Below are 24416 nucleotides of genomic sequence, written 5' to 3'. Positions count from 1 at the left end.
AAAAACACTTACCTTGCGTACTCTGTCCAGCAGCAGTAACAGGTCACTGGAGGTGAAGTGCTTGTCCTGACCTATGGCCTCCAGGCAGTTCAAGAAATTATCAGTAGTCATTTGAACCAGAACATCAGGCGGCCATGCTGAGGGCTCCGTAACCTTCACATTGGTGCAAGATGGCACCAGCACTATGGAGACACCGGACACCAAGATTAGTCTGTGCTGATGTGGCAGAGGGGGCGCTGTGACACACAGTGGCATTGTGTTGACACCAAACACCAGGATCAGTGCACACAATTCAGAAGGCATGCAGTGGGCAATGCAAACATCACAGTCAGTGATAGACTCACAGTGCACTTTGCGCACCATGACCACAAGGGTCCATGAGCCCCTGAAAGAGGGGCAGTGTACGTAAAAACCAAACACCAAGGTCAGTGCGTGAAAACTACAACGGGCATAAGGTGGACACCAAACACCCTGGTCAATGTACTATGACCAGGCAGAGGGGGCACTGTGTGGGGCACCAAATACCATAGTCATTGTTTAATGACTAGGCAGAGGGTCCCTGTGTCAAAAACACATCCCAAGGTTAGTAAACAAGGTGCATGATGAGTACAAACACCTGGGTCAGGTGTCAAAACAGGTCACTGTGAAGAGAGCAAACAGCCGCAGCTAGGGCACTGGTTGGTGCACCAAAGACCAAGGTTAATGAGTGATCGCCAGGTACAAGGGCTCCATGGATACCAGACATGAGAGTCAGTAGATGGTTTTCTGAATTGGATATGCAGGGACATCAACAGAAGGATTAGACAACCAACAGTCACCAGGAAATCAGTCCCTGGCTGAGGAAAACACTTTGCAAGTCCACAAGCTATGAGCAAAGGCTGACAACTTCTAGGAGGAATAGGAAGGATGTGGATGGAGCAGAAATATATCAAGGAGAAGGCGAGACATGGAAATGACCATCAAAGCTGTTTGTTTAGACACCAAACACCACAATCAGTTAATGGGTAAAAACAGCAGATGTAGCAGGAACCGTGAAGGAAGTAATGGATAACTTACATTTACTAGAAAATGAGTTCCCAGGTGATAAAAAAGCTTTCTGATATGATGTGGCATTTATAACGCGTCTATACACAAGTGTTTCAAGGCGTGTTTTAGGCATGTACTACAAACAGGTGGTAAAAAAAACTGTAGAGAAGATGCATAGGACGGTGAGCATGGGCATCATTTTAGGGTGGCAAGGCTGTTTGTCCACCCCAACTTTCGTGGCAAACCATTTTGTCCCCCTCATTTGACAGGGTCTGCTTTCCTTTAGATGTCATGTCCCCCCCCCCAACATTTTCAGCAAAGTTACTCCACTGACAGTGAGGGAGAAGAAACAACGCAAGGAGAAAGTGTATCATTCAAACTATGAAGCAAGCTGCTTATGGTGAGCAGGCACAGGGTCTCTGTTCATACACTGAACACGAAGGTGACTGTGTGAAGACCAGGTACAGTAGCTCATTCAACAAGCACCACAGGGATTGTGTGATGACAAGTGAAAGGGCCTCTGCGTGGGACATCACTTTGGTGGCAGAGTTGGGCAATCTCATTGCTATTGTCAATAAAGGCGCTCTTGGGGTGCTCACATTATTATCTCTCTACACATGCAACCACACAACACTTTTACAATGCCTAATCTCCGTTCCTCTATGCCTCTCCATCCCTCCCACATCCTCCACTTTCTACTTTTCCTTCTCATCCACTGTGATGGCCAAAGGGCAATTTTCTTCCTTTCTGAGAAACAGATGTTGCCACTTATTTGTCTCAGGGCAAACCTACGTCTAGTCCCTCTGATCCTGTACCTTCTTCTCTGTTTCTTCAAGTTATTCCTTCTCTGCCACCCTACTAAACCATCCTCTGCAATACTTCTCCATCTACCTGCATTTTTCCATCTTAAACTTGCTTCCATTCTACCTATTTTTAAAAGGATTCACCTGATACTTCTTTACCTCTGAAACGTTTGCTTTATCTCGTTTCTTCCTTTCATTTCTAAACTTCTTGAACTTCTTGTATACTTTCAAGTGTCTTCTCATGTTTGCCTCTATACCCGTCTGATTTTCAGCTTTTTCATTCAAGAGCACAAGAAGTAGGAATCCATGGCCAGTCTTCATTCAGTTAGGGCGGCCAGCACCTCCAAGGCTTTCAAGTAGTACTCCTACCAGGCCACCACATCCACAAGGGTATCTCAGCCTTGACATCACCATAGTACCCAGTAGGCATTCCAAGTGGCTCTGGTATGATGCAGTGGCCTCCAATGGTAAAGTCGTAGCTCTGCATTCCCTTGCATTTACCACGCCTTCCTGCCGAACGTGCTACAGGACCTGCAAGAAAGGTCAGACTTCCTCTGCTCCATCTTGAGTTATCACGTTGAAAGCTCTTGAGCCGGCACATGTATGAGCACTATTGCACCAATCATATCTCCAAGTTCTTGCCTCATATAAAATAGTTGGTGTCAACGTATGCCCTGGCGGTTAACACACATGGAAGCACAATATATGTACACCTATTCTAGGTGTGTGTGTAGTTCTAAACTAACCCTCATAAATGAATGCAGCAGGACCTTGTTTTTCCATTTTAATGTGGAAAGGTCTGGATTTTCTTTACTCTCACTAGAATGTTTCAAATAATTGTGATTTCAGCTCCCTGTTGGTTTTGCCCCCATACGTCACCCACATGTGCATTGTAACCTTGTATCTGAGCAGCCCTGATCTTGCTTAACCAGTTTGTGGCCTATGATACATTAGATCACATGATATTACTAGAGAGATTGGAGCAATGGATGGGAATATTGAGCCTGGCCCTGAAATGGATCCAGTCCTTTCTCTCAAATAGGTACAAAAGTATGTTGTCCTCCGCTCTTCAAAAGGTTGCCCATAGAGTACCCAAAGGATCAGGCCTGTCCTCACTCTTACTCTATATTTATAGTCGACCACCAACACATTTTTTATTTATTTACATTATTTATACTGCGCGTAAACGAGCCGGAGGCATGATAGCACCAAAATGACCAACAAACCTAGAACAAAAAGTATCCAAAGGGGGTAGAGAAGAGAAAACGATCATATAGAAGCAAAGAGTCGAATTGTTGAAACAGAGGTTACCCAAATAGATGGGTTTTTAGCCTGCTCTTAAAGAGCTGCAGATTAGTAGATAACCTCAGATCTAGAGGTATGGAGTTCCATATCCGTGGAGCAGCATGTGGAAAAGATCTATGCTCCACATAGGACAGATACGCTCTCAGAGTTTCTAGTAAACCAGTATTATTTTTATCTCAGCACTCTACACGCCGATATGCGCAAAATGCGACTGGCCAAATAATTGGGGGCTTGCCCTGAAATACAATTGTGCGTGATACACATGACGCGGTAAGTAATACGGCTATGAATGGGGAGCACATGTAATGCTCTCCTAGCCGTTGTAATATGGTCTCTCCTTTGCAGACCAACAACAATACGCACTGCATTATTCTGGATCACCTGCAGCCGGGTCATGTCTTGTTTGGAGATTCCTAGCAATAGGCTGGAGCAATAATCAATTTTAGCTCCAATAATGGCACGGGCCACTGTGGCAAAATTTGCTGATGACACGAAAGGCCGCAGCTGAGTTAGGAGCTTCAGAGACAAGACAATTAACCTGGCTTTTCATAGCCAATTCTTGGTCAAATATCACGCTGAGTGTCTTAACCTTATTCTGGGTCTTAATTTGACACTCTGCAATTTTAAAGGATGAGTATATCACATTAAGTTTCTTTAATTGCGTTGCAATTCCCAGAATCATAAGTTCAGTCTTTGAACTATTCATGATAGGAACATTTCGTAGGTGGAATTTAACGAGACAGAATCACGCATGTAATTTGTACATGTATATATAATCTGCTTGTCCTCTCATTGCTATTATTATACCTGTAAATTCTGTATTATACCTGTAAACTTTGTAATTATGGTTCTGTCTGTTTTCTTATGTTGTAACTAAGTGATGCGCCCGGTTGCCCCTGGGCCTGGTGCGCTATACAAATAAATACAATAAAATACAAATGGGCACAAGGCACTGTGTATCATCTGCAAAGTTTGTGTACACCACCGCAAGTTTATCTAATTGCGCAAATAATGGAATCATAAAGATGTTAAAAGGGGTGGGTGCCATGCATGAGCCATGTGGGACCTCACACAAGACAGAGAACTCCTCAGCCATTACATTGTCAGAAAATACCCTCGCTCTACGTTCCGCAAGAAATTATTTTACTCACTCCATCGCTGATTCAGAGAACTGTGCAGATGTCCGCAACCTCTCTGCCAAAATAGCGTGATGCACAAGATCAAACAACGCGGCAGAGAGATCCAGAAGCATGAGCGTGTTGATTTTGCCCCCTGCCATGTATTGCGTTATGGTGGTCTTGAGCTCTAGGAGGGTAGATGCCGTGCTATGGGCTTTTCTAAAGCCAGTTTGTTTGGGCCCTAAGATGTCACATGCGGCCAAAAAGGCTTCACTCTGAAAATGAGCTACTTTGTCCAGAATTTTTAACAAGTAGGGTACATTCGTAATAGGGCGTTAATTGCCAGCTATAGTGGGATCAAGAGAAGCCTTTTTTTTTATAAGAGGTGAAATCCAAGCTTGTTTTATATTGCTTGGGACAGAGTTTTCCCTAAAAGATGCATTCACAAACTTTGTAATCAAGGGCACCAAATGTGGAGCACAAGCCTTAACAGTAATAGCCGGGCAGGCATCACCCCTACAATTTGTAGGCTTCAATTTGCCCAATATCTCAGCCAGATACTGCTCTGAAATGGGCTTCAATGTAAACTCTGGAAATGTTTTAGGTACTGCTTGTTCTAAAGTGATTTTCCCATCCACTGGACAATCTTTGTTTTTACGACAGATACTTTCCTGTATTTTCTCTAATTTGTCCAGGAGAGCCTCCTGGACATTATTACACCATATGGCGTTTTTTACCACCTGACTGGGTGGGGAAAAAGGAGTCTCCAACTTTTTAAGGATCCTAAAAAGCTCCTTTGAGCTACACTCTGCCCCAGAGATGGGAAGAGGATAGTAATTCCTTTTTTCACAAATAATGGACGATTTATAGTCCTTAACCGCCTGCAGATAGAGGAGTTCATTCACAATAGACTTGTTTTTATCCCAGTGTTTAAGGGCCAAACGGACATTATTTCTAAGAACCCGAATTTCTGGCATGATCTATTTTTTATCGGGTGGTTTCGTGACTATGCGTCATTTCACTGGCGCTAAACTTTCTACAGCTAATTCCAATGTTTTGTAGTAGACATTGGATAGATCTTCTGCTGAATTAAAGTTAGACAAATCCTTTGCCAAAGGTGCAAAAAATGGGCCATAGCTGCCAGGGTAAGTTTACGGGTGTTTCTTTAGAAGGCGGGGCTCCATACGGAGCCACTCTTCCATTACCATGTTGTGCTGGAAAAGTGAGAGGTAGTGAAGCTGCTGCGGTGGGCACCACCGTCGCAACAATCAGGTAAGTGCGGCAGGGGAGGAGGGTTGGGGAATAGTTAAAAAAAAAAGAAGAAACAGGATGGTGGGGGAAGATGGCGCTGAGGGGCAGGAGAGGCAGTCAGTGGGTTCTGTGGAATCAGAGGTTTCAGCCTGCGATCCACGTAATCTGTTTGGCTGCACCCCCCTTCCGCCCCTGTGCTAATGTAATTTCAACCCTATGCTGTTGTTTTGTCGTATCCTAATATTAGTGACTACATATGCATAGTACCCCACATACCGTACACTCTATATTTCGTCCTCTAGATGACTATCGATCCATTATACTTTTGTGCCTACTTCTGGACTTGGATAGAAAATCAGCATTAAACCTCTGCCACCTCTCCCCTTGCCTTTCCTTTGCACATTTGAAAATCACCTGAGCCTCTCTCCCACCTTTTTCATTTCTCGGTCCACTCTCGTTCTTTTCCTCTTTGTTGGGACCTAGAAGACAGCTGCCAGGCTTAGTTGTTAAAACCTCTCCAGGCAAATATTTATGTCTTAAGGGGAAGGGTATAATTGGCAGTGAATAATAAGGTTGTTCCATCAGGGTTGCTTTGAAGGGTAATCTAGTGGTGTACAGAAAAGCACCCCATTCAACTATAGGGTATTCCTCATTTGAGCGTTTGCCAGTATGGATGGATAAATCGGTCCAGAGTGTGAAGCTTGTACATCAAGGTGCAAGGTAGAAAATCGAGATGCCACACACCAAGAGTTAACCTGTCTGTTTGCTGCTCCCGGAATTGACATATGAAGTGGTAATTGTATTAGTGGTAAACGCCCTTCTGGCAGGCACCTCTACTAAAAACATCAAAAGGCTCCAAATAACACAAAACAACACGCTCCATGCAGCCCTACACATTCCAAAAAGTGACCACATATCCCAGGCCAGACACGAAGCCCACTGGCTCCCAGTCAAGCAAAGGATCAACTTCAAAATTCTCACCCTTACGCACAAATGCATCAACCTCTCCACCCCATCCTACCGATCAGAAACCATATCCAAAAACATCTCTGCCCGCCCCACAAGAAGCCACCATGCCAACCAACTCTGCGTACCCTCCATAAAAAGAGCCAACGACGGCGGCATTGGTTTCCCCTTCATATTACAGAAGCTCTGGAATGCCCTCCCCAACGCACTCAGAGCAGAACATTCCTCACTCGCCTTTCGCAAATCCCTCAAAACTACACTATTCATATAACCCTCACCATACCTTGGCGCCCTAGCCTTTCTCACTGAGTAAACCCACTAGATGCAATATATTTACTATCTTCCATAGACTATGTAACCTTAAGGTGAACTGTAAATGCAAATATATACATCCTCTTCTGTACCATGTAACTTCAAAATGGACCCTAAAATGCAAATATCAATGTAACTACTAAGCTTTCCTTTGTAACGAGCTATGTTTATATGTAACAGCGCCAGGATGCCCCTGGGCTGATGTGCGCTTTAAAAATATGAATAAATAAATACAATTAAACATGTCTGAATACAACGGAGCTCCAACAACAACTGTTCCCTACCATGCACTACTCTAACTTAAAGTTCCAGTACCATTGCAGACTGTCACAGCAGAACATTTCACCCCAGCCCACAGTTCAAGTATCTGACAACTTCAGACTTAAATCCCTCCTGGTCACTCAGGTTCTGAAGATTCTCCTTCCTCTTTCAATACCACAGAATCTCGCAGGTGTCTTGTCTGTGTCCTTTACCTGCTCTGGTTTTCCTTCGGGCACCCAGGAGGCCCATGGAGTACTGCACCAAAAACTGTTTGGACTGAAGAAGGGCTTCTTCACTGGCCGGTTCCAGGCTCTGCACGCATGCTGCCCCAAAGGCGGTCTGGGCCCACTGCTTCTCGCTCCCAAATGCAAGGTCCAGCCGCTGCAGAGTCACCAAGTCCTAGAGGGAAGAGTTCAAGAGACAGTATTAGAGGAGAACATGGGTCAATCAAAGGAAAGGTGGAGGAAAGAGTCAGCTAGAGGGGGAGTGAGCTAATGGTAAGATGGGAGAAGGCAAAAGGATAGAGGGAAGAGCAGGGATAAAGTCTACAGGACAGAGCAACGGTCATATAAGGGGAGGATTGGTGCAATCTGTGGGGACAGAGCAAGACTAGAGTTGGCGACAAAACAAAGAAATAATAAGAGAAGTGGGCAATTGGAAAATCTTCAATGAAAGCAAAGAGAAGAGAACAGGGGACTGGTCATAGGAGAGAGTGCCAAGACAGTCGGATTGGAGATAAAGGAACTACCAGCAGGAAGGAGAAAGGGAAGAGTGAGAAACAAGAGAGAACATTAACCGTCTAGTAAATGATAAGAGCAAAAGTCAGGGGAGGTGGCAAGGTGATAGAAGGAAGAAAATGTGAGCAGTCAGATGCAGTACAAAATTGGTGCTTCCTAAATGAGGTCCTCTTTCTTTCTCTGAAAAAAAACCCTAAAACCCCTCTACAACTTAGGATACCCCGACTGCTGAAGGCTGCAGGTCCCACTTCTCCCAACTAAGTGACCAGAAACCAATTACTCAAACCACCCAGCCTAATGCTTGCATACTGAGCCTGCTGCCAAAGAGGAAACAGGAAATGGCGGGCACAGAGAAAACGAGGGAACGTCCTGCCTGTGGTTACACTGGGCCATGCAAAGAAGGGGTGAAGGAAGAATAGGTCCTGAAGTGTGCTTGGATGCTCTCTCCAGAAGCAGGAGAATTAGGTGCAGGTGTGTTTGAATACTAGTGGTCTGCTTTCATCAGCCATAACAACTAGCAGAGGGGTCAAACAAGGTTGCCCTCTAGCTCCGGCTCTTTTTCTTTCATACTTTGGGGATTACAAAGAAACATCAACTACAACACGAGCATTTTCCCCACAATTAGGCAAGGAGAAGATCCCAAGACTCTTGTACGTGGACGACCTTATTCAACTCGACCAGACCCCAATTGGCCTACACCGCCAGCTAACTGCACTGACCACATATACAGCTGCCAATGACCTGGAAGTGAACAAACAAAAAACAAAGATCATGGTGTTCGAAAAAAACAACAAGCGGAGGAAGATCAATTCATGGTTCTTGGCGGGAAACAAACTTGAACAAGTAGCAAAATTCAAATATTTGGGGGTTCTCATTGACTCGACAGCTAAAGACTTAGCAATGCAACACCACCTCTTGGAAAAAATGAAAACCCTCATCTCACAAGCGAAAATACTGGACAAAAAATATGGGCGCTTCTCATTGATGCCCTTACTTAAATTCTATCGGGGCAAAGTTATCCCAACGATTACCTATGGAGCGGACGCTATGCCATCTTTACCTATCTCACTGTGGTCCAGACTGGAGAGCCTTTTTTGGCGTTCTGTGTTGAATCTACCGCCTTCCACTCCACTAGCTTTGATAAGACGTGAACTGTCTCTTTCATCTCTGGAGTCAATAGTAACCAGGGCTTCTGTTATGTTATACAGGAAGATCAAAGATCCTTCTTCCCCGACAATTTTTTCATTGGTGCAGGCGGAGATGAATCTAGGTACAAGTATACTTCTGTCCAAATGGGAGGCAATGTGCATAGCGGCAGCTCTATGGAAGAACTTTTGGGTAATCCAACAAAAACCAAAATTTGCATGGAAGAAATGGATTGGATAAATACACTCGACAAAGCCTCTGAGTATAAGCTGACTAGCAACCTACCTCCAACATGCAGAAAATTGAATACAATCCAACCATTTTTGATAAAACATCCAAGCAGCAAAACCCGGAATACTCTACTCCGTGCTAGGCTCAATTTGCTCCCTATGAATGAAATCCTGCATATAAGAGGCCTTTCTTCAACTAATATCTGCCTCTTCTGTACTGACACCCAACAAATCGAAACAGTACGGCATCTTCTTCTATTGTGTCCAGGAACAGACAAATATAGATCGCCGTACCAGCTTCACCATTTAAAGCAAGCTTACTTGGTCGACGAAGCACTCTGGTGGGATCGCCTAATAGGAGGCTTGAGACCCTCTTGGACAATAGCAGCCACCAAAATTTTAGATCAAATCTTTCCTCACACAGATTCGCAGTCTGGGCAGAACAGACCCATCTAAGCACAAGCACAAGGGGTGAAATGCGAGGTTGGGCGCTGGATGGACCACTCACCAGGAGGGCTGAGTGTGTCTTTGAATTTGCTTTGAACTTGCTCATGCTTCCCTTAGCTACAGCTTCTCCTGACTTTGGATCTCTTCTCTGCTTCAACCATTCTGTAACGATTTTTTCTTTTTTAGAAATTGTAAATTGATTTTGTTTTTTCTCATCCTCTTGTAAAAATCACTTTGTTGATTATATACTCGTAATAAAAAAAAATAAAAAAATAAAAAAAAAATTAGGTGGAAATGTGAAAGGGCCATCTTGGCACTAGAAGGAAACATGAACCAATGAGTGGGTCACAGACAAGCACCAGACATGGATGCAGCATTCTGCTGGAGACACTTGCGGTTTTTGATGTTAGGACCCCATCAAAGGGCCAGAGTCACAACCTGCTAAAGAGGCAGCGGGAGAATGGTGGAGTAAAACTGAGCTGAGAGAATGTATGAAATAAAAGAGATGGGTCCACCCCTCCGCCCCCGCCAAAGCAATTGGTGGCTTCCAAAGCATCTTGTACATGATAGCCATAGACAAGGAACCACACATTGTGCAGGCTGACAGAGAGACACAGATGTAGCCAGGATGGAGGGCAATAATGCAATCAACCCATGTAGGGGGGGTTATGCCTGGCCCATTAACAAACTTCCGAAACATAAGCCCCTTGCTGGTCAGTAAACTACTAAACTCAAGGACCTGAATGCACAGCCAGAGAGCCTTAAGACACACACTCTCCACCTCAGACCTGTGTAATAACTAGTAGCAAGACAGGTATACACAGGTTATAGATATCCAGAACAGCCCATAGAGGGACAATTAAGAAAGAAGAAAGACAGGGCTGAAGCACATTGCCTACGATGTCCTGTCTACCCAAAGGCCAAGCTAGATCTGGGGTTCCTGTTGGATCCCCTAGATAATAGTGGTTGAGCACATTAGCATAAAAGAAAGTGGGCTCGTCCATAGCTGTACATTTTGGAGACCCAAAGTGTGATTGCCTGGCCCACCTGATGGACATGAGGTTTCCTCTGATAACACCTCTGATAACACTTAGTGTTTGCCACCGAACCTTCACCTACATTATTGACACATGGAGCACTGAGGGGCAGAACAAGAGTAAAGGCACAAAGAGAAGTTGCCTACTTAAATTGATAATTCTCTGTCGTTGGTATCTTCATGAAATTCCTAAGCACTGGATATCTTTGCCTATGTGCAGATCTCTTAGCACTTTTCTTAAAATAAACATTAAACCTTTGTCACACCTGGGTGGCGTAGCAGCTGCCACCCAGGTCTGAACTCGTGCGTGCTCCTTAAAAACGTAATCTTAGTTACTGGCCACTGGGAATATTGAACCCCTCTCACTTTACCACCTTTATGGGATAAAGAACCCTAAATCGTTTCACCTTGAACCACCTTCAGTTTAGGCATGCACTGAAGACCTTCCTGTTTTAGAGTATAGGGTTAGGCTGTGTCTTTGCTTTCCTTGCTCCAAGATGCCCTCCGGTGAAAGTGTGCGTTATAAATGCATATAACATAACATACATTTCTTGGGCTTGGATTAGACTTTGCCCCCTGGTTCCACCTCCTCGCTTTACCTCTTTCAATTATCACCCCAGGGTCTTTCATTTTCTATTGCTAAATTGTGTTGGACTCTCTCTGGGATACTACCTAAATTCCCATTGACAGGGCCATTATAAGGGTTAAGTACCATTACAAGGCCAGGCGCCCTTTTCAAGTGCAGCGTTTCGCAAATCTCTTACATTATCCCCCTTATCCAGTTCTTTGGGGATTCCTGGAATATCAGGGGCCCACTGCTGTTGAGCAATATCCAAGGGGATCACAGAGGCTTAAAAACCTTCTCTGCAGTAAGGGTGTCCCCGGCTAGCTGTGTTTGCTTTGTGCAGAATGGGTTGTGTAGGGCACCTGTGCTCGAGTGAGAGATATATTTTGGCCTCTCCTGCTGGGACCCTATACTACGTTAAATGTTGGATTTTGCAAACCATGGGGCTCCCCTACACTGGACCAGGTGCCATGATAACCCCCAAATGTTCTCCTGGGTTTTGCAGTAATAGGAGCCAGCAGAAATGGGGGCAGGGAGACTGGTCAACAGGATAACATTGGAAGGTTGGTGTTCTTTCTCTGGTGGCTCTAAGGAGAGTAAGGCACGAAGGATTGGGCATTGTCTGGCCCTATGAGTTAGTTCCAGAGTCTGCCTATCAGCTCTGGAGTTCGAGGAGGGGGGATGCCCCTGATCTGTGTGTGGTATTTCTAACTTCAGGTGTGAGAATGGTAGTGGAAGTTCATCCAAGGAAGAACAAGGTGGTTCCTGGGATGGCAGCGGATTGAAATGGGAGTCCTGGGAAGTCCTTTCCACGGGTTGCCTCCACCTCATTATGAGTTGCGGTCTGTGTTCCCCGACATATGCTCCTTAAAGGGTTTCCTCTCTCTAGAAGTTTAGAGTCGGGGAAAAACACCTGAGGGGAGTCCACTGTATACTACCTCCAGGGGTCCTTTTGGCTACCGGGTAGCTTGTCTCTGTCCCCCAGAATCCCTTTGTGCCTCACCCCTGGACCTATGCCTATGGTCGTTATTTCGGTGGATTTACCCAACTCGTAATGAGGCCCAATGACAAAGTGCAACATGACCTACTGATGTGGCAAGAGAAAGCACATAGAAATTAATAAAGGAGCATTGAAAGCCCCCAGGATGGAGGAGGCATTGGCAAACTGGCACGCTCATTTAAAAGCAGTGGCGGAGCCAGCCACTGACTTGGGAGGGCTTGACCCCTTCGCCCTCCAAATTGAGGAAGTGGAAGGCAGAAGGCAACTCTTTGTCGTGAAGCTCAGCCCGGGGGGCCCCGATGTGAAAGGGACACTATAGCAAGAGCCTGTGAAAGCTCTCACGTGTGATGCCAGAAATCATTAACAGGCAGCAGGATAAACGTACAGTGGCAGATTTCAATACAACCCGCCATGACGAAGCCAAAGACTTAACAGCTCTGCTCAGTATTTAGATGGCTCACACCTTCCGATGATAAGCATGTCTTTGTGACACTCAATATCCTCTGACTTGGGGTGAAAAATTGACGTAATGGGTCAAAGGAAAGCATCCTAGAGATTGAGTCTCCTGGTCTTAGAGGAAGGGGGTGTCAACAGCACAGCGGATTAATGCATTTACTGCAAATCCTCTGGGCATGTAACCTGCAGGCCACACATCCAGTTCCTCGTGAGGCACGGATACAGGTTTGTTGGCTACGCTGGGACATGCAGCCACCTTCATTCCCAGCACAACTAACTCAACACTGACCCCTATGATTCGGCTTTTTCCTCAATTATTTCAGGACAGTTAGGAGCAGAGGGACTACTTATGAATGAATGTTAATGAGGTCAGAGAGCACAAAGCAATAGCACAACTGATAGTGGGCATGCAGGCACTTCGCTGGGCACTCATGGCCCCACTTGCAACCTGCTTTTTAAATCTGTCCCCAAGCCCATCCCAACATTTTGAGGCTGGATCCACCCCTGTTTAAAAGTATGCTACAGTTTTGCAAAAAATGATTAAAGCACACAGCTAGATACGGTTCTATGTCCGTTCATCGACAGTTGTTTTTTTTTCCAAACCCCTTTCCCCCATTATTATTAACGCCACCCCATGCCCCCACCCCTTGTAAACCCCTACCCACCCCCACATAAATATTTCAATGAGTTTTTTCGATAGAATTGGTCAGCAAAAATTACATCGAAAAAACCGTCGATGAAAGGACGGTTTACCGTCCCTGAATAGAGCCGGACAAAGCTATTTAATGAAGACCCTTGAGCTTTCCAACTAACCATGTATCTCAAATAAGAACAACATTAAACCACTTTATCACTTGATCAGCCATAATGGGTCCAACAGTGTCCAACAGTGTAAGCCCTTTACACAAAGCTGATCGTTGCCAACCAAAAATTGAAAAGAGGCGCTCCACATGCACTGACTGAATGGAGCCTGCATTTTTTCCTCGGTCCTGCACCAATGAGTGCTTGTCCAAGGAGAAGGAAAATGACCTATTGAGACTCCAGCACCTCACAACACAGGAGAGGTGAGCTTGAAACACAAACAGATGTATGCCTTCTGAGATATCAATGAATTATAACAGCATACCAGCAAATCAAACATTATGAGGCCCGGGATCTTTTCAAAGACGGTATATTACAGTTTCTTGAGCATAAGCTAAGCTATGATATAGCCTAGCTCCACACACATCAAGGACTAGCGGCCACATGGGAGATGCACATGCAAATCCTCCAGGGGGACTGGATGTAGATGTGGGACTTAGACATAAGGACACAGCTGGTACAGAATTAATCTGAGAATTATGCGCAGCCTGATTTCATTAAAGGCCCTCGCTATGATGGAGACACGCACAGAGTCCTCCTACTCTGGCAACGCCCTCGAAACGGGGGCCTTCGGAATGAGCATGTATGCAAACATGTCCTGGCCATGTGATGTAGTCCCCTCCCCTCGTGTGATCACTGCCTAGCCAAATCAGCATGAATGGGAACACTCAAAACGACTCGCCCACTTAGGAGAGTAGTACACGGCAAACCGTTCGGTGCACGGCAAGTGTGTTTATTGACTAACAGGACCCAAATACATAGGGGTATCCAATGTAGTTATTACATGTTTAACATACTAAAAAAACGAAACGTGTTGGCAGTGTAAGGTTTGGTGAGGTGCACTGCATCAAGGAATGGCAGATAAAGCTCCACGAGGACCAGGGAGTCGAAAAGACAGAAGAGGAGGGAGACATGGTGGGCCACAGGATGAAAGCGGGAAGTGAGACAGAAGGGGAGAGGTATGGTGGGGCAATCATCATTATATGTAACGCAAGACACCTTGTATCATGGCGTATAGCTCATGTGAAGGCAGGACTGGAAAAGAACGACAGGCAAAGATTCCCTGTTAAGTCATGTATGCTCAAGATTTCAAAAAAGTTTCCAGTGCTCCAAAGTAAATCTTGTAATCAAGGATATTGACAGCCTTAAATGCTGTCAACTTAACTTTCGTTAGTAATGCAGTTTGATGCGATTTATTGTCGTGCATATAGTGGCTGATGTCAATGATGTGCGCCTGTGGCCCAGATGATATGGAAAAAGGATGCTTTATGAACAAAATAATTTCACTGGTTAAGTGGTTTAAAAAGGAAGGGGAGTTCAATGCTAAGAACATAGAGGGGGAGGGAGACGAAGGTAGTCAGGAGAATGCGCTGAAAGGGTAAGGATGGGCAACAGGAGAAAGCACATGGGCATTCATGGATCAGAGGGCCAGGGGCAGACACTGACAGGGGGAAAGGATGGGAACAAGGAGTAAGGAGAGCAACGGACAGCCTGCAAGGAAAGAGCAAAGTAGCAGCCAGTAGGAGAAATCACAAGGGCGCAGCCAGAGAACAAAGCAAAGGGATAGCCTGAGAGGAGAGAACAAGTGAACAGTCCTCGGGGTATCACTAAGGCTAGAGCAACAACAGCGTATGCAGATTTAGAAGGGCCTTACACACCAGGTGTATGTCCTGGAACTCAGAGCATTCAGTGGGTGGGTCCCAGCACGCAGCACTCACCTTGCACCGGCTGCAGAAGTGCAGATGTAGCAGGGCAATCACATTGTGCGCACTCAAAAGGGCACCACTCACATTGTGTAGGTCAGTGATGGCACCAAACGCCCTGCACAGGTTCTAGAGGTGAGAACACACTTTGCACAGGCCTTGGAGGACAACAATCACTTTCCAGGGGCCTCTGAGGGAAGCACTCATCTTACACATTACAAGAAAGGCAGCACTCACTGTATGCAAATCCTCAGGGGTGACTCGCTATGCACGGACCCAGGAGGGCAGCACTCACGTTGTGCAGATCATGAGGGTATTTATCACTTTGCACAGGTTTTGAGGTGTGAAACCCCCACTTTATGCAGGCCCAAAGGGACAGCATTCCCCTCACACATGTTACACGTGTGCGGGTATACTAGTTCTGCACTTACCCTGCCCCATTCTCTGAGATCCACATTCAGATTCTGCAGGGCCTGGACATGGCCCTCACCCAGTGCAATTCTATGGGGCATCCCTCAACTTGTACAGCTGCAGGAGGGCAGCACTCTCCTTCCATAGGCCCAGGAGGACAGCACTAACCTTATGCATTGGCAGAGGGCAGCACTTAACCACTGCAAGTCCTAAATATTGGCACTCACCTTGTGCAGGCCATTCAAGCCAGCTTTAACTTGCACTGGTCCTGCAGCACACCACACGTCTTGCTGAGATCTTGGAAGGCAGAACTCGCCTTTTGCAGGCCCTGAAGGTTTGCATAGCAAGGACAGAATGATTGTGGATAGCAACTCCTATGTTTTGATGTTAGTGAAAGCACCCCTTCACCTCTTAATTCTCTTTGTGTCCTGTATGCGCTTCTTGCCTGGCAAGTGTGTATGGAGTGACATTCGCCAAAAATCAAACTGGGTAGTACCAGCAGTGACGAGTAGGCAAGTCACTGTTTGACTTTTGGAAGGTGAAGTCACTTTCTACAGCAATATCCCGGGTACAGAGTGGCCCTGTGCCCTACTGTGCACGGCTTTCGGGACAAGGAGATTCCTTGTCATGACCTGTATTTACCCCATAAGGATCTGCTACCGCAATCCTCCGATGGGAATTTCTTACTTTGTGTAACTAAGTTAGGTTCAGAACTCCCTCCCCTAGTCCTTGGAAGACCAGGAAGGAGGTTGAACAGGAAGTGGGGAAAGAGTCTCCACTAAGAATAGTTTCGGCAAATGAGCATTCTAATTCGTGTGCTAGCAATCAAAGACTTTAAGGAATGATGAAAGGGACTTTAAGGAATCGCTGTTGGCAGGCAGAGCGGGCATAGGGATTCACACTCTAACCTCATTACAGGCTACCCCTCGTCTGCACTCCCAAATTCCACCTTGCACTAAGATTTCTGAAGGTCACAGAAGGAGCACGGGATCTAATTCCTGCCCTTTGAGGCACCGAAGCACAGCGTGCGCTCTGGATCAAGGACTGCATCTTAGCATCAAAAGATGTGAGGATCTGGAGTCCAGTGTGAGGGTATGGGGTACTCTGAGTATGGATGGCAATGCAAGAGCGTGGAGGGCAGTGTGAGTTCGGAAGTTTAGCATGAAGCACCTGGAATGTAACAGAAAGGCATGAAGAACATTGGAACTTAACCTGAGCTCCAGGCCACAGCAACCCTCCAGATCCTCACAAAGGGCAGTGCAGATTCATCTGTGCCTCTGTCACGGCTCAGATGCAGTAAGCCGTGCGTCTGTAGTGTGGAAGCCATGAGTTTAAGGTTTAAAAAAGTACAGGTGATCCTTCAACTTCTAAAATGTGCCAAGACAGGGTGTCCCATAACGAAGCTGACTGAAAAGAGAAGACTGTGCCCTAATTGCCATTTCCTTAACCGTGAAATGAAGAGGCTTACATCCATGGATCAACTAAACAAGTGAAACAGATTGTGCTGCATAAACTTATCAACAATAAAAGAGGGGGGCATGCTGTGGACAGTCCTGTATGCCAGAGCGAGTGTGTTCGATTTCATCCAACTGGGTAGTGTTGCTATGTCTAGTGCAGTGAGCATATAACAGGAGTAATGTGGACTTGGTAGTCCGTAAGTGTCTAGGTGTGGGGTTGTGTACCAGATGCAGACGATAACCCAATTTCCTAGATAGATGGGGAAGTACTGTTACCATAGTTGAGGCATAGAGATATAAAGGCGTTTACTACAACCTCTGCATATTCTACATACTAACTCTTTTATCCAATGCATGGCCACATTTAGAAAGGCATTTCCTTGCATACTATTTTGCGTTATGGGTGCTATTCATAGAAAGCATATGTGTTTTACAAGAAACCATGCATGATTATTGCTGTTGTAACACTAGAACGCAAGGTGATATCAAACAGGATCTATATCCAGACTTGCATGAGGGGTGCATTGCAAATAAGACCACTCATGGATGGCTCATGTAACATAGCACTCACATTCTGCAGATCCAGGAGGAAGCATATGGCATGTTTGGATCCAAGAGGGCAGTACTAACCTTGTTTAGTTTTTGTAGTGCATCCATCGGAAGGAAGAAGAGAAGACGGTCAACTTGATCCAGCACCGATGGTGTCCAGGAAGCAACTGTTCTGGAAAGAAAACAGGAGAGATCGGTGTATGAGGCCTAGAGGGCAATGTAAGGGTGTGCGGAAAAGGGTGAGATATGAGAAACATTGGGCCTATTGGAAGGTAGGAATCCTGAAAATCCATGTGAGAGCAGGTTAAAAGCCTGGAAAGAGGTTTGAGGGCCTGGAAGTAGTGTGAGGGCCTAGAGGCAGCATGAAAGACTGTGAGGTTAGTAGCCTGAAGGTCTGAAGGGCAGCATGAGGTCCTAGAATACTGAGTGCATGGGGACAGTTTTAGGTCGTAGAAGAAGTGTAATGTTATGTTATAAAGTTTTACAACTTTGCCAATTACCACTGTAGTGGTCTTACATTGTCAGAGAGATTGGTGTATTGTGTCCCCAACCCGGGGTAACCAGACTGTAGACTTTGGGGGAAGAAGAAAGGAAAAAGGGCAAAACTGAGGAGTTGGGAGAAGTGTGAATAGGGAAGAGACAGAGAATTAACAAATTATGAAGATACAATGAGGTTGAGGTAAAGTAAATGTGGTTGTATACAAAATAGTGCGTGTTTTTGTACATAGTAGATCAAAAGAAATGCTGATCATGAAAGAGAGAAAATAAGAAATCTTGTGGTAACAAGCAATTTTCCAGCGATTAGAGGTTATATTACCTTGGAAGCAAGCAGGCCAGGATGGCAGTGTCAGGTCTAGAGTGGGGTGTGAATGCATAGAAGACAGTCTGATTTTTCGAAGTGCAGTGGAAGGCCCGAAAATGGCAGTGTTATGTTAATTTGTAAAGGACACTTTCAGAAGAGCCACTGTCAGACTAAACTGTAGTTAGAAGGGGACATGTGTCTATAGTCAGAATGCTTGCTTATCAAACTTTGGAATTTGCAAAGAAACACTGTTACATAAAATAGCTGATTGATCAAACTCTGGAATGTTTTAATCTCGGAATTAGGAGACTAACATCTGCGGATGAGCAAAGACGCATGGGTCAGAGGGTGCTGCTCAACGTCTCCCAAATAAAAGTGGAGCAACATTTTGCAATGCCCTGTTTGGGTGGGTAAGTGCCTTAAATGTACTCCAACCGGCAACCGGTGGCTAGTACAGTGAGTGTTTGTTGGGAGAGATGTGGCTGTGCCTGGGGAGTTTGTGAAGCATGTTAGCTGCAGCTTTCTGGACCATCCGCAGTCATAAATACAGTTCCATGTCATTTCATTGCGGGATGTTTTTTCGCTGGGTTTTTTACCGCAGATTTCTTTCCCAAAAAACTCATCACATTTTTTTTTTGGGGGGATGCCCCCCGAAACCCCGTCACCTTTAATTTTTTTTATATTTCTGTACACCCACACCTAATTTATATTATTTTTTTAACTACCCCCAAAAAAATCGATGAGTTTTTTTGAAAATAAATCCGCGGTAAAAAACCCAGCGAAAAAACATCCCGCGATGAAATGACGTTGTACCATAAATACATATCTTGGGTACGCTTAGGTAGGTACAGAAACATAGAGGCATTGCCAACAGGTATGCGGTGAAGTATCAATATGCCAGGCAGCATTCCTCTTCCAGCCTTGGGTTGATATAACAGTTCCATGTCATTTCGTTGACATTAATTACTTTGTGGTAATTACTTTATCGAAATTTGTCATTGATTTTCTTTTAAAAATTTAGGGGGTCCCCCCCATGCTGCTCCTTCTTCTTCATTAATGCTCTGACCCAAATCAGAGATGGGCACTGCAGGGCCATCAGTTCTCCTGAACTTTCTATGGAACATGTGGGCTCCGCTCGCTTCTGCTTAGAGGCAGGTACTGCTGAAAAAAACGGACCTCTTGAACTTCTGAAATATATTTGAAGGTTTGTATGTTGAAAAGAATATACTGCTCTCATACCTTAGAGGGCCTACACTGTTGATTTAAAGGATACATCACAAGACAGGAGGGAGGGGCACACTCTGGTTCTCTGCTACTTGATCTTCTCCTCCAAACATTTTCGATGCTCATCATCTCATCAGGGAGGCTGTCTTAACTTGCAGCTTGCACCCAGTGCAGGTGTTCTCAATTGATTTTAATTTTGCAGCAAGGGCTTCTGGTAGCTGTAGTGTCAGGTTGCAGGGAAGCCAGCACTCACGCTCCATCAATTCACTCACAGTGGGGGGAAGTAGCCCACAGTGTGGAACTCCAAAGCTGGGCATGAGTAACCCTGGTGCAGGATCCTATTGGAGTCTGGAGCTTCCACCTTCCAGGACTCCATTTAGATTAACAAAACAGAAGAGAGGGGTGCACTCTGGCTCTCTGGTCAACTCTTGTTTGTGCTTGGGATATGGCAGATTGGCAGTAAGTAGACTTGGGGGTTGTTTTAATCTTATTGAGCAGAGTATTTTTACTTTTGAGTTTTGCAAAATCCCTTTTGTTGCTTTCCAATGGATGTCTTGCGGTCTATAAATCCACTTGAATACCAGGACACTGAGAGTTTAGTCTTGGAGTAGCATCATTTCAGGAAGGCATTTATGTCTGCCATATGACCACATACAGGTTGTTGACAATGGTTTCACATTGTAATGTATTTGAAGAGAGCCAGATGCACTTCAATTCCAGTGTAACAATAGGGAGGTTATTGAAGAAGAAATATTGATTCATGGCATGTTTTCATTTGCTTTGATTACTGATTACTGGCTGTAATGCTTTTGAAATGTAATGTTTTTAACAAAAAAATGGAGTCTGTGTGAAATGCATTCTGGGTGAGCCCAGAGCAGCAATGGACATTTTTCTTCCTCAGTGAGATGTGCATTTTAATGTGAAGTCTGAACACTGTCTGTATTCTTCCATTAGAAAACATGTTTTTCTCAGCTATTCTGGTTTGCAGTGCTTCAAGGATTGTTTTGAATAGAGCTGCTAGCATCTGTTTGATAACGTGGTAGTACTGATGCTGTCTCTCGCGTTCCCATGAGAAAGGGAATAGTTTACCTCTTCAGGGGACCGTGGGTCATTCGGCTGATGATCCATGGGAAATGGCAACAGGTTGAAACTTGGAAAATGCCATCTGGCAGCTGTGGATGGCTTAAAAATTGAGTGCATCCACACAGGAAGTCAGCAAAACGCTTCTTTGGAAAAGGGTGGATGCCCCATTTTCTGCCCCGTTGTGAAGATCTCTCTGCCTGCCTGGTGTGGTGCTTTCCAGTGAAGTCCTGGCGAGATGAGGATCAGCGTATCAGCTGTGCCAAGGCTGAAGTATCTTATCTAAACTTTTTTTTTATTCTTGATGCATTTATTTATGTGTTTATGACCTAGCGGTGTGTGTATGTGTGAATAATTGTCTTTCATGCGTCCAAGGTTTTTTATTCACTGTACTGGGGAGAAAAATAAGCACTAAATCTGTGCATTCTTTGGAAAAGCAGAAGACTGGGTGATGTATGAAGAAAGGGGAATGAGATGGCTGTGTGGTGGGACAAGTGAAGATGGATGGTACTGCTGTTAAGATGCAGGCATTTCCTTTTCTGTGGTTGGTGCCTGTGAGGAGCTATTGGATGTTGGGGGGTATGGGGAAGATCACAGAGACCTTCTTTTATGGCCTTGGCTGGGCTGTCACCTGGCATGGTGAGGTCACAGAGGCAGTTGTTTTAATGGTTTATGTCTAAGGCGGTGAGGAGGACAGGATCTATTTAAGGAAGTCTGTTTCTGGTGACCTGTAGATACAGTATAAGGTGATAATCTCCGATGGTTTGATTGAGAAATGAAAGGATAGGAGATCCAAGGAGGCTAGGCACGTTGTTTCCAGGAGTGTGGATTTTGGGAGGATTTCTGGGCTATGCATCACCCGCCTTCAGGGATCCCTTGATGTTATTGGAGGTATTGCAGGTGAACGTTGAGCAGTGGATATAGATTGCTTATGGCGTGAAGGCATGTATGGGGAGGGCTGATTATGTTACCAGGGTCTCATAACTCCTCCAACTGGTGTTCCCACTGACCAAGCACTTTGGGGTCGATTGTCGTGTTGGGGGTAGGCCCAAGATTACTTGGGGTGCAAGTGTTGACATCCGCTAGCACATCTCATCACTTGCACTAGAAAAAAGTGCATCCCACTCCACAAAGGGCATCTGAATGAGTACATGCTAAATGCACACATTCAGATGTCATTTTCCACTTTCTTTGCACAAGTAAGGGGGCGTTTCTACATATTTTAATGCACATCCCGAATCCACAAACTCAAAGATATTCCACATGCGCCTGTTTGGCCCAGGTGCAAGCGAAGGCACCAAACATGAGAGGCTCATTTCTGAAGCTTTCATGCATTTTCTTTGAAGCTGCACTCGCACCTGCATTTCTATCCCTTTCACAGCATTTCACAATAACAGACCTTTTAAGGGGCTGCCACTGTGAAAGGCAGTCCCAGCATACACAAGGGTGCTGGCAGCCTGTAATACCTTAGTGTTGGTAGCGCACTACCAAAATAATGTATTCAAGGGGGCTCTTTTGCGCTGCCGTCTAGCCTCCCTGAAACGTGCAGGTCACCTTTGCGAATAAGGCGACCTGGGCGTTTCTGAAATGAACGCAAATGAATAAAGCACAACCTCTGTGTATTTTTGATTCACACTCATTTTTGAGAATCTGGCCCAATGGAATTTGACGATTCCCAGAAGAATTCCTGATGAATACATTTGGTTGAAAGCGTCTATCTGTCAATTTCAGATTGCTTCGTGGAGATATAAAGGTTAACCAGGGAAGCTGGAGGAGATCAATGTCTATGTTCCAACATGATGATGAATGGGAGCAGTATTAAAAGATGGCAAAAAGTGCATCCACTGGGGCATGTGATGCCTTTGCAAAGGCGTGCATAGTTTATGTTATAGGTTATTTGTTGCTGCTCAGAAGCCGCTTCAAAGTGTGACCCAGTAGTTAGATGACCATTCAAGGTGAAGTGTGCATCAGAAATGTTAAGGGCCAGTACGTATGTTGAGGGCTGTGCTAGATTATGCATGTTGCGTGTAAAGCACTTAGCTGACCTGAGACTCCCTCCAAGTGCTAAAGGGAAGAAGTTGAGAGAGGAGGAAATCATGGCTTCACACACTAATGAAATCATGATTTGCAAAACTCTTGAAAACAAGAGAGACTCACAAGACTCACAAAAGGGAAACTATGACGCGCTGCAGAGAATGCTCCAGTCTAGTGTTGGCAGACACTGCCTCGTGCCAACATGTACACAGAGCGTGCATACCTTTCTCCCTGGATTCCCTTACCCAAACATGGCATCTTCTTGGAGCATGGCTGCCAGCAGTGCTCTCTTCTCAGCATCAAAGCAGAAGTCTTTCATGCCCTCCAGATTCTGCTTTAGGCCCGCACGGGGGATGCTGGAGAAGATCTCACCACGTATGAAGGAGGTAAGTAGTCCCAGAGCGCTGACATTCGCTGCTGATAGAGGCCTGGCATATATCCCCTGAAACAATATAGAAACATAAGGCCCAGCTCAGCTCATCAATGAGAAATCACGCAGCACTCACCACAGCGCTCTTTGGAGTGTACAAAATGGCTCAATCTCTGCGTGAAGGCAACCTGTGATATCCACTAACACTTGCAAAGTTGTCGCCATACATCATCTGTGCTAGTGTGAGTCTGCGATACACATCCACCATTATGGACTAGTGTGAGAAAATGATAGCTAATCCTCAATCTGTGTAAGTGTAATTGCAGGAGTCCCTGAGGAAAAGATGCACTGATGTCTGAGAACCAGATCTGATTTACCTGCTGTGCTAGAAGCCCTTGAACAACTTTCGAATTGTTGCTAGATATACGCGACACTGAAACCACTGTTGTTTCTGCTAGCGGCTGAATGATAGTGGACGTGGATGCTGTGGTAAGTCAAACATAAAGGACGGACACAAAGATATAGTTGAACCAGACTATATTGGTAACTTAATGAAAATCTCTTCTAATCCCTATCACTAAGATGAGTTCCCTATCCTAAAGAAATTGTGAAAAATGTGCTTGTCAGGATGTCCTACGTAACTATTCAGTACTCTGTCCACATCCTATGCTAACCTATCACTTAGCTAATTCTATTTGAAGAGAAAGAAGATAAAAAAAGAATCCTAAGCTTGTGCTTAGTTTTGGTTTGCTATGCCCAGGGAACTTAGTGGTTGCTGGTTTCTGGCTCCCATAAAATGGTGCATACATTCTCTGTAAGTTCGAAATAGGGTTTCTCCAAAGACTCAAAAAAATTTCTCTTGAAGTTCAAAGGAAATTATATGATTTCTCTGGAAGAGAAATGGCACAAAAGGTTCTCAAAACAATGTCCTTGTCAGGTGTTTCAGATTTTTATACTGCCTCCAGGGATAAGGCAACGTAACCTGAAATGCTTGGTATTCCCAAAAAATGCACTTGCTCCCAAGCTGTCCTTGGCTTTCCCATGGTAGGCCTCAGATAGTCAGCGGGCTTCATCAGCCTGTTTGATTTCTCCCAAGCTCTTTGCCGGATGCTCTCCCTCTCTGCCCCGGTTGGGCTATGGGTGTCTTCCTTCCGATATGGTTCTCAGGTTTGTTCACCTCTGTGTAGGTTAGTCCTTGAATTAGCCCCTCCTGGTCTATGGGCTTCTCTGGTTCTGTTGATTCCTCTGTTAGCCTATCTCAGGAGA

General features: G+C 45.1%; 1 protein-coding gene and 1 long non-coding RNA gene across 2 annotated transcripts in view; one reads left to right on the top strand and one right to left on the bottom strand.

Annotated features, from left to right (window-relative positions):
- The window catches only part of STRC (stereocilin), a 543934-nt gene that overhangs the window by 167160 nt on the left and 352358 nt on the right, over positions 1-24416 (bottom strand). Inside the window, exons 19-22 of the mRNA XM_069624197.1 lie at positions 23026-23222; positions 17722-17812; positions 7255-7441; positions 13-182 (exon numbers count right to left, since the gene is read on the bottom strand). Coding sequence (XP_069480298.1) covers positions 13-182; positions 7255-7441; positions 17722-17812; positions 23026-23222 — 645 coding nt within the window. The remainder of the gene's footprint in view (positions 1-12; positions 183-7254; positions 7442-17721; positions 17813-23025; positions 23223-24416) is intronic.
- Positions 1-24416, top strand: part of LOC138504027 (uncharacterized) — a 240116-nt gene that overhangs the window by 173816 nt on the left and 41884 nt on the right. The gene's annotated exons all lie outside the window — the stretch shown is intronic.

The sequence above is a fragment of the Ambystoma mexicanum genome, chromosome 11 (genome assembly GCF_040938575.1).
Source record: "Ambystoma mexicanum isolate Mex_15411 chromosome 11, UKY_AmexF1_1, whole genome shotgun sequence".
Classification (NCBI taxonomy): domain Eukaryota; kingdom Metazoa; phylum Chordata; class Amphibia; order Caudata; family Ambystomatidae; genus Ambystoma; species Ambystoma mexicanum.
The sequence above is the reverse complement of the archived record's forward strand: the minus strand, read 5'-3'. Positions and strand labels throughout refer to the sequence as shown.